The 10,416-nt window shown below is 48.9% G+C and overlaps 1 protein-coding gene across 1 annotated transcript in view; it reads left to right on the forward strand.

Moving 5' to 3' along the window:
- The window catches only part of LOC127926284 (glutamate receptor-interacting protein 1-like), a gene marked incomplete at its 5' end in the record, with an annotated part of 82,574 nt that overhangs the window by 52,833 nt on the left and 19,325 nt on the right, over positions 1–10,416 (forward strand). Inside the window, 3 exons of the mRNA XM_052511683.1 lie at positions 2,309–2,453; positions 5,193–5,332; positions 6,549–6,764. Of these exons, the coding sequence (XP_052367643.1) occupies positions 2,309–2,453; positions 5,193–5,332; positions 6,549–6,764 (501 nt within the window). The remainder of the gene's footprint in view (positions 1–2,308; positions 2,454–5,192; positions 5,333–6,548; positions 6,765–10,416) is intronic.

Raw genomic sequence — 10,416 nt, forward strand, 5'->3', positions numbered from 1 at the left:
GCATGGAGCTGTTATCTAGCTTGGAGCTGTTATCTATCTCTACACTGTTATCTAGCTTGGAGCTGTTATCTAGCACCACACTGTTATCTAGCATGGAGCTGTTATATAGCTTGGAGCTGTTATCTATCTCTACACTGTTATATATCTCTACACTGTTATCTATCTCTACACTGTTATCTAGCTTGGAGCTGTTATCTATCTCTACACTGTTATCTATCTCCATGCTGTCGTACAGTGAGCTGTTATCTATCTCCATGCTGTCGTACAGTGAGCTGTTATCTATCTCCATGCTGTCGTACAGTGAGCTGTTATCTATCTCCATGCTGTCGTACAGTGAGCTGTTATCTATCTCCATGCTGTCGTACAGTGAGCTGTTATCTATCTCCATGCTGTCGTACAGTGAGCTGTTATCTATCTCCATGCTGTCGTACAGTGAGCTGTTATCTATCTCCATGCTGTCGTACAGTGAGCTGTTATCTATCTCCATGCTGTCGTACAGTGAGCTGTTATCTATCTCCATGCTGTCGTACAGTGAGCTGTTATCTATCTCCATGCTGTCGTACAGTGAGCTGTTATCTATCTCCATGCTGTCGTACAGTGAGCTGTTATCTATCTCCATGCTGTCGTACAGTGAGCTGTTATCTATCTCCATGCTGTCGTACAGTGAGCTGTTATCTATCTCCATGCTGTCGTACAGTGAGCTGTTATCTATCTCCATGCTGTCGTACAGTGAGCTGTTATCTATCTCCATGCTGTCGTACAGTGAGCTGTTATCTATCTCCATGCTGTCGTACAGTGAGCTGTTATCTATCTCCATGCTGTCGTACAGTGAGCTCCAAAAGGACCCTTGTTGTTGTTCTGGCACTTTGTATTTGAAATGAGACAATGACTACGAGGTTGAATGACTTTCTCATCGTTATTTCAAGATTCATTCAAGACTGTCCGTAACCATGGTAACATCCACATGAATGTAGAAGTGTTTAGGCAACATATTCTATTCTTATTTATACAATTAAAGTGACTCCAAAAATGACACAATGCATTTATTTACCATTCATTTATACTGGGCACAAAATAATCTGAAACACAACCAAAACAAACAGCAAATGCATCCAACCAATTTGAGGCACAAGCTTGATGTTGTCGTTGCTATGGATACGGGACTAAACGCTTCACTTTTTACTACTTCCGTTAATAGTGAACTTGTCCCGATACTTTTGGTCCCTTAAAATGGGGGATTATGTACAAAAAATGCTGTAATTCCTAAATGGTTCTAACCCTATATGGTCTATGGTCTAAACCCTGGTCTTAACCCTGGTCCTAACCCTGGACTTAACCCTATATGGTCTATGGTCTTAACCCTGGTCTTAACCCTATATGGTCTATGGTCTTAACCCTGGTCTTAACCCTGGTCCTAACCCTGGTCTTAACCCTATATGGTCTATGGTCTTAACCCTATATGGTCTATGGTCTTAACCCTGGTCTTAACCCTATATGGTCTTTGGTCTTAACCCTGACCCTAACCCTGGTCTTAACCCTGACCCTAACCCTCACCCTAACCCTGGTCTTAACCCTGGTCCTAACCCTGGTCTTAACCCTGGTCCGAACCCTGGTACTAACCCTGGCCCTAACCCTGGTCCTTACCCTGGTCTTAACCCTGGTCCTAACCCTGGCCCAAACCCTGAACCTGGTCCTAACCCTGGTCATAACCCTGGTCCTAACCCTAGTCCTAACCCTGGTATTAACCCTGGTCTTAACCCTGGTCCTTACCCTGAACCTGACCCTGGTCCTAACCCTGAACCTGACCCTGGTCCTAACCCTGGTCATAACCCTGGTCCTAACCCTATATGGTCTATGGTCCTAACCCTGGCCCTAACCCTGGTCCTAACCCTGGCCCTAACCCTGGTCCTAACCCTGGTCCTAACCCTGAACCTGACCCTGGTCCTAACCCTGGTCCTAACCCTGGTCCTGACCCTGGTCCTAACCCTGGTCCTGACCCTGGCCCTAACCCTGACCCTAACCCTGGTCCTAACCCTGAACCTGACCCTGGTCCTAACCATGGTCAGAACCCTGGTCCTAACCCTGGTCATAACCCTGGTCCTAACCCTGGTCTTAACCCTGGTCCTAACCCTGAACCTGACCCTGATCCTAACCCTGGTCTTAACCCTGGTCCTGACCCTGACCCTAACCATGGTATTAACCCTGGTCCTAACCCTGGTCCTAACCCTGACCAGTGCGTGTCCCAGCATGGGGACAGAGTTGTAAAGCCAAGGGACGGAGGTAGACACTGTGCTGTCCTGTGTTCCAGACGAACAGGAGCTGTCTGGATCCATCATCTACACGGTGGAGCTGAAGAGATATGGAGGTCCGCTGGGGATCACCATCTCAGGCACAGAGGAGCCCTTTGACCCCATCGTCATCTCCAGCCTCACCAAGGGAGGACTGGCCGAGAGGTGAGAGAGCTGGGTGGTGGGGGTCGCTGGCCGAGAGGAGAGAGAGCTAGGGGGTGGGGGCCGAGAGGTGAGAGAGCTAGGGGTGTGGGTAGATGGTAGAGACAGGGCAATGGGGAATGGGGTGTGGGTAGCTGGCAGAGACAGGGGACAGGGGAATGGGGTGTGGGAAGCTGATAGAGACAGGGGACGAAGCTGGTAGAGACAGGGGACAGGGGAATGGGGAGTGGGTAGCTGGTAGAGACAGGGGACAGGGCAATGGGGAGTGGGTAGCTGGTAGAGACAGGGGACAGGGCAATGGGGAGTGGGTAGCTGGTAGAGACAGGGGACAGGGGAATGGGGAGTGGGTAGCTGGTAGAGACAGGGGACAGGGCAATGGGGAGTGGGTAGCTGGTAGAGACAGGGGACAGGGCAATGGGGTGTGGGAAGCTGGTAGAGACAGGGGACGAAGCTGGTAGAGACAGGGGACAGGGCAATGGGGAGTGGGTAGCTGGTAGAGACAGGGGAATGGGGAGTGGGTAGCTGGTAGAGACAGGGGACAGGGCAATGGGGAGTGGGTAGCTGGTAGAGACAGGGGACAGGGCAATGGGGAGTGGGTAGCTGGTAGAGACAGGGGACAGGGGAATGGGGAGTGGGTAGCTGGTAGAGACAGGGGACAGGGGAATGGGGTGTGGGAAGCTGGCAGAGACAGGGGACAGGGGAATGGGGTGTGGGAAGCTGGTAGAGACAGGGGACGAAGCTGGTAGAGACAGGGGACAGGGGAATGGGGTGTGGGAAGCTGGTAGAGACAGGGGACAGGGGAATGGGGTGTGGGAAGCTGGTAGTGACAGGGGACAGGGGTGTGGGTAGCTGGTAAAGACAGGGGACTGGGGTGTGGGTAGCTGGTAGTGACAGGGGACAGGGGTGTGGGTAGCTGGTAGTGACAGGGGACAGGGTGTGGGTAGCTGGTAGTGACAGGGGACAGGGGTGTGGGTAGCTGGTAGTGACAGGGGACAGGGGTGTGGGTAGCTGGTAGTGACAGGGGACAGGGGTGTGGGTAGCTGGTAGTGACAGGGGACAGGGGTGTGGGTAGCTGGTAGTGACAGGGGACATGGGACAGGGGTGTGGGTAGCTGGTAGAGACAGGGGACATGGGACAGGGGTGTGGGTAGCTGGTAGTGACAGGGGACAGGGGTGTGGGTAGCTGGTAGTGACAGGGGACAGGGGTGTGGGTAGCTGGTAGTGACAGGGGACATGGGACAGGGGTGTGGGTAGCTGGTAGTGACAGGGGACATGGGACAGGGGTGTGGGTAGCTGGTAGTGACAGGGGACAGGGGACAGGGGTGTGGGTAGCTGGTAGAGACAGGGGACATGGGACAGGGGTGTGGGTAGCTGGTAGAGACAGGGGACATGGGACAGGGGTGTGGGTAGCTGGTAGTGACATGGGACATGGGACAGGGGTGTGGGTAGCAGGGGACAGGATGGAAGATGACAGACAGGGTAGGATCTCTTTCTCTCTCTCCTGATCGCTCTTTCTCTCATTCTCTCTCCTGCTCGCTCTTTCTCTCGTTCTCTCTCCCTCCCTCCCTCCCTCCCTCCCTCCCTCGCCCTCCCTCCCTCCCTCTCTCTCTCGCCCTCCCTCCCTCCCTCTCTCTTGCCCTCCCTCCCTCCCTCTCTCTTGCCCTCCCTCCCTCCCTCTTGCCCTCCCTCCCTCCCTCTTGCCCCCCTCCCTCCCTCCCTCCCTCGGTGGTGCTGGGTAGAACTGACGGACACCCTGGGGAGGTTTGGATAGCTCAGGCAGACGCCAGACCAGCTGGTCTGAGGACAGAAAATGTGTTTGGCTCAGTAGGATAAAGAGTTGAGGTTTCTGGGGGGGCTCTTCTCCTGGGTCATGTTCAGCAGAACACACTGTAGCCAGATAATGTGCAACTTCCTATTGGTAGTACATCCCCGGGTTCATAACGTTTGCTCCCTAATGAACACTACCCTGGTGTTTCTCTGTGTGTAGGACGGGAGCGATCCACATCGGAGACAGGATCCTATTGGTAGTACATCCCTAATGAACACTACCCTGGTGTTTCTCTGTGTGTAGGACGGGAGCGATCCACATCGGGGACAGTATCCTATTGGTAGTACATCCCTAATGAACACTACCCTGGTGTTTCTCTGTGTGTAGGACGGGAGCGATCCACATCGGGGACAGGATCCTATTGGTAGTACATCCCTAATGAACACTACCCTGGTGTTTCTCTGTGTGTAGGACGGGAGCGATCCACATCGGAGACAGGATCCTATTGGTAGTACATCCCTAATGAACACTACCCTGGTGTTTCTCTGTGTGTAGGACGGGAGCGATCCACATCGGAGACAGGATCCTATTGGTAGTACATCCCTAATGAACACTACCCTGGTGTTTCTCTGTGTGTAGGACGGGAGCGATCCACATCGGAGACAGGATCCTATTGGTAGTACATCCCTAATGAACACTACCCTGGTGTTTCTCTGTGTGTAGGACGGGAGCGATCCACATCGGAGACAGGATCCTATTGGTAGTACATCCCTAATGAACACTACCCTGGTGTTTCTCTGTGTGTAGGACGGGAGCGATCCACATCGGAGACAGGATCCTATTGGTAGTACATCCCTAATGAACACTACCCTGGTGTTTCTCTGTGTGTAGGACGGGAGCGATCCACATCGGAGACAGGATCCTATTGGTAGTACATCCCTAATGAACACTACCCTGGTGTTTCTCTGTGTGTAGGACGGGAGCGATCCACATCGGAGACAGGATCCTTGCCATCAACTGTAACAGTCTGAAGGGTAAACCACTGAGTGAAGCCATCCACCTGCTGCAGATGGCTGGAGAGTCTGTCACACTGAAGATCAAGAAACAGGGAGACTGTGAGTAGAGGACACACACACACACACAGATACACACAGACACACACACACAGACACACAGACACACACACACACAGACACACACACACACACACACACACACACACACACACACACACACACACACACACACACACACACACACACCTAAACACACACACACCTAAACACACACACACCCCCGCTCACGCACACACCTAAACACACACACACACACCTAAACACACACACACACCTAAACACACTCACACACCTAAACACACACACACACACCTAACACACACACACACCTAAACACACACACACACACCTAAACACACACGCCTAAACACACACACACACACCTAAACACACACACACCCCGCTCACGCACACACACCTAAACACACACACCGCTAAACACACACACACCCCCGCTCACGCACACACCTAAAAACACACACACACCTAAACACACACACACCTAACACACACACACCTAAACACACACACACCCCGCTCACGCACACACCCCTAAACACACACACACCTAAACACACACACACACACACCTAAACACACACACCCCTAAACACACACCCCCATATCAACGCTGTACACACCTCATCACAGAGGATGAAGTAGTATTTCAACTCGGGCCTCCTATTCCCAGAACACTTGTTGGGTTTAGGCCAAATGGATTCAATACATCTAATTTACTGCAGATGCGGTTCCACTACAGAAGACAATTTGCTCTTATCTCGAGCTGCTTATTTCTGCTGAACTACAGTGAGATTGATTTAGAAGTCGTCTGGAAATGGCTGTGAGGGAAAATAACAGATTTCGTTAGCATTTCTTTCTCTGCTTGTCTCTGTCTCTCTCTCTCTCTCTCTCTCTCTCTCTCTCTCTCTCTCTCTCTCTCTCTCTCTCTTCTCCCTCGTCTCTCCGCCATCTCTCTCTCTCTCTCTCTGTCTCTCTCTCTCTCTCTGTCTTTCTCCCCGTCTCTCTCTCTCTATTCCCCGTCTCTCTCTCTCTTTCTCTCTGTCTCTCTCCCTCTCTCCCCCATCTCTCTCTCTCTCTCTTCCCCGTCTCTCTCTCTCTCTCTCTCTCTCTCTCTCTCTCTCTGCCTCTTTCTTTTTCTCTCTCTCTTTCTCTGTCTCGTTCTCTGTCTCGTTCTCTGCTCTCTGTTCTCTTTTCTCATATTATCTCTCCCCCTCCCTCTCCCTCCCTCCTCTAGTGGCCAGTCCCAAGCAGCCGTCGGTGTCTGGTCATCTCAGTGATGTGATGCTGAGTGATGTGGAGGACGAGGCAGGGTTAGGCGGGCTGGGAAACCAGGCAGAGAGCCAGAAACATGGGAAGCTCTCTGACCTCTACTCCACCACCATCCCCTCTGTGGACTCAGCCGTGGAGTCCTGGGACGGCTCGGCCATAGACACCACCTTCAACACCCAGGGTGAGAGGAAAGAGAGAGAGAGAGTGTGTGTGTGTGTGTGTGTGTGTGTGTGTGTGTGTGTGTGTGTGTGTGTGTGTGTGTGTGTGTGTGTGTGCGTGTGTGTGTGTGTGTACATACATATTTGGCACTTGTGTACCTGACAGTTACAGACATTGAGGGACAGACAGAATGTCCAAAAACACAATATCAAATCATATCAAATGTATTTATAAAGCCCTTCTTACATCAGCTGATATCTCAAGGTGCTGTACAGAAACCCAGCCTAAAACCCCCCAAAACAGCAAGCAATGCAGGTGTAGAAGCACGGTGGCTAGGAAAAACTCCCTCGAAAGGCCAAAACAATACTGATAAAACAAACCATTACTGACCATCACCATAGCAACATCCCACAGCAGTTGTCCAATACAATAGACTTTAGAGAATACAGCTCACGTTGCCAATACATCCTTCCTGATTCCTAGAGGGTCATTTATATCAGAGCATTCATTATGCATTATACAGCTGTGGGGGAGGCGACGTGGGGATTGGCTGGAAGACCATTCTAATTTTTGTTTTCTACTGAGTAGGAAATGATTGGCTAATGGATCTAGGGATGCCCTTAACCATTATAATGGTAGAATGATCCCCACAGCAATGATGTGCTGGATTTACAATGAGTCTCCTCCCCACACAGTAAGGCCTCTTAGTTAACTATAATCACCCTGCCGAGGGAGAGAACACACACACACACACACACACACACACACACACACACACACTACAAGCGCAAACACACACATGGGGCTCTGGTCGAAAGTAGTGCACTATATAGGGAATAGGCTCTGGTCGAAAGTAGTGCACTATATAGGGAATAGGGCTCTGGTCTAAAGTAGTGCACTACATTTAACATAAGGAATAGGGCTCTGGTCGAAAGTAGTGCACTATATAGGGAATAGGGCTCTGGTCTAGAGTAGTGCACTATGTAGGGAATAGGGCTCTGGTCGAAAGTAGTGCACTATATAGGGAATAGGCTCTGGTCGAAAGTAGTGCACTATATAGGGAATAGGGCTCTGGTCTAAAGTAGTGCACTACATTTAACATAGGGAATAGGGCTCTGGTCGAAAGTAGTGCACTATATAGGGAATAGGGCTCTGGTCGAAAGTAGTGCACTATATAGGGAATAGGCTCTGGTCTAAAGTAGTGCACTATATAGGGAATAGGGCTCTGGTCTAAAGTAGTGCACTATATAGGGAATAGGGCTCTGGTCTAAAGTAGTGCACTATATAGGGAATAGGGCTCTGGTCAAAAGTAGTGCACTATATAGGGAATAGGGCTCTGGTCTAAAGTAGTGCACTATATAGGGAATAGGCTCTGGTCTAAAGTATTGCACTATATAGGGAATAGGGCTCTGGTCTAGAGTAGTGCACTATGTAGGGAATAGGGCTCTGGTCTAGAGTAGTGCACTATGTAGGGAATAGGGCTCTGGTCTAAAGTAGTGCACTATATAGGGAATAGGCTCTGGTCGAAAGTAGTGCACTATATAGGGAATAGGGCTCTGGTCGAAAGTAGTGCACTATATAGGGAATAGGCTCTGGTCTAAAGTAGTGCACTATATAGGGAATAGGGCTCTGGTCTAAAGTAGTGCACTATATAGGGAATAGGGCTCTGGTCTAAAGTAGTGCACTATATAGGGAATAGGGTGCCATTTGGGATGCATTATAACATTATCCAACATGTGCTAGAACGAATGAGGAACCTGGGGGACTCATGCTGGTCCTATTAGGAGATTTACTATGAGGAGAACAATGCTGGTCCTATTAGGAGATTTACTATGAGGAGAACAATGCTGGTCCTATTAGGAGATTTACTATGAGGAGAACCATGCTGGTCCTTTTAGGAGATTTACTATGAGAAGAAAAATGCTATTAGGAGATTTACTATGAGGAGAACAATGCTGGTCCTATTAGGAGATTTTACTATGAGAAGAACAATGCTATTAGGAGATTTACTATGAGGAGAACAATGCTAGTCCTATTAGGAGATTTACTATGAGGAGAACAATGCTGGTCCTATTAGGAGATTTCACCACGAGAAGAACAATGCTATTAGGAGATTTACTATGAGGAGAACCATGCTGGTCCTTTTAGGAGATTTACTATGAGGAGAACCATGCTGGTCCTATTAGGAGATTTACTACGAGGAGAACCATGCTGGTCCTATTAGGAGATTTACTATGAGGAGAACCATGCTGGTCCTATTAGGAGATTTACTATGAGGAGAACCATGCTGGTCCTATTAGGAGATTTACTATGAGGAGAACAATTCTGGTCCTTTTAGGAGATTTACTATGAGGAGAACCACACTGGTCCTATTAGGAGATTTACTATGAGGAGAACAATGCTGGTCCTATTGGGATATTTCCTATGAGGAGAACCATGCTGGTCCTATTAGGAGATTTACTATGAGGAGAACCATGCTGGTCCTATTAGGAGATTTACTATGAGGAGAACCATGCTGGTCCTATTAGGATATTTACTATGAGGAGAACCATGCTGGTCCTATTAGGAGATTTACTATGAGGAGAACCATGCTGGTCCTATTAGGATATTTACTATGAGGAGAACCATGCTGGTCCTATTAGGAGATTTACTATGAGGAGAACCATGCTGGTCCTATTAGGAGATTTACTATGAGGAGAACAATGCTGGTCCTATTAGGAGATTTACTATGAGGAGAACCATGCTGGTCCTATTAGGAGATTTACTATGAGGAGAACCATGCTGGTCCTATTAGGATATTTACTATGAGGAGAAAAATGCTGGTCCTATTAGGATATTTACTATGAGGAGAACCACACTGGTCCTATTAGGAGATTTACTATGAGGAGAACAATGCTGGTCCTATTGGGATATGTACTATGAGGAGAACAATGCTGGTCCTATTAGGATATTTACCAGAAGGAGAACAATGCTGGTCCTATTAGGAGATTTACTACGAGGAGAACCATGCTGGTCCTATTAGGAGATTTACTATGAGGAGAACCATGCTGGTCCTATTAGGAGATTTACTATGATGAGAAAATTCATACGCTAGCTATTATGATTGTATTATAGGAGGACAGATCATCATGTGGTCCATCTAATGTCCCATAGGAGGACAGATCATCATGTCGTCCATCTAATGTCCCATAGGAGGACAGATCATCATGTGGTCCATCTAATGTCCCATAGGAGGACAGATCATCATGTGGTCCATCTAATGTCCCATAGGAGGACAGATCATCATGTGGTCCATCTAATGTCCCATAGGAGGACTGATCATCATGTCGTCCATCTAATGTCCCATAGGAGGACAGATCATCATGTGGTCCATCTAATGTCCAATAGGAGGACAGATCATCATGTGGTCCATCTAATGTCCAATAGGAGGACAGATCATCATGTGGTCCATCTAATGTCCCATAGGAGGACAGATCATCATGTGGTCCATCTAATGTCCAATAGGAGGACAGATCATCATGTGGTCCATCTAATGTCCAATAGGAGGACAGATCATCATGTCGTCCATCTAATGTCCCATAGGAGGACAGATCATCATGTGGTCCATCTAATGTCCAATAGGAGGACAGATCATCATGTCGTCCATCTAATGTCCCATAGGAGGACAGATCATC

The sequence above is a fragment of the Oncorhynchus keta genome, unplaced genomic scaffold (assembly GCF_023373465.1).
Source record: "Oncorhynchus keta strain PuntledgeMale-10-30-2019 unplaced genomic scaffold, Oket_V2 Un_contig_7309_pilon_pilon, whole genome shotgun sequence".
Lineage (NCBI taxonomy): Eukaryota > Metazoa > Chordata > Actinopteri > Salmoniformes > Salmonidae > Oncorhynchus > Oncorhynchus keta.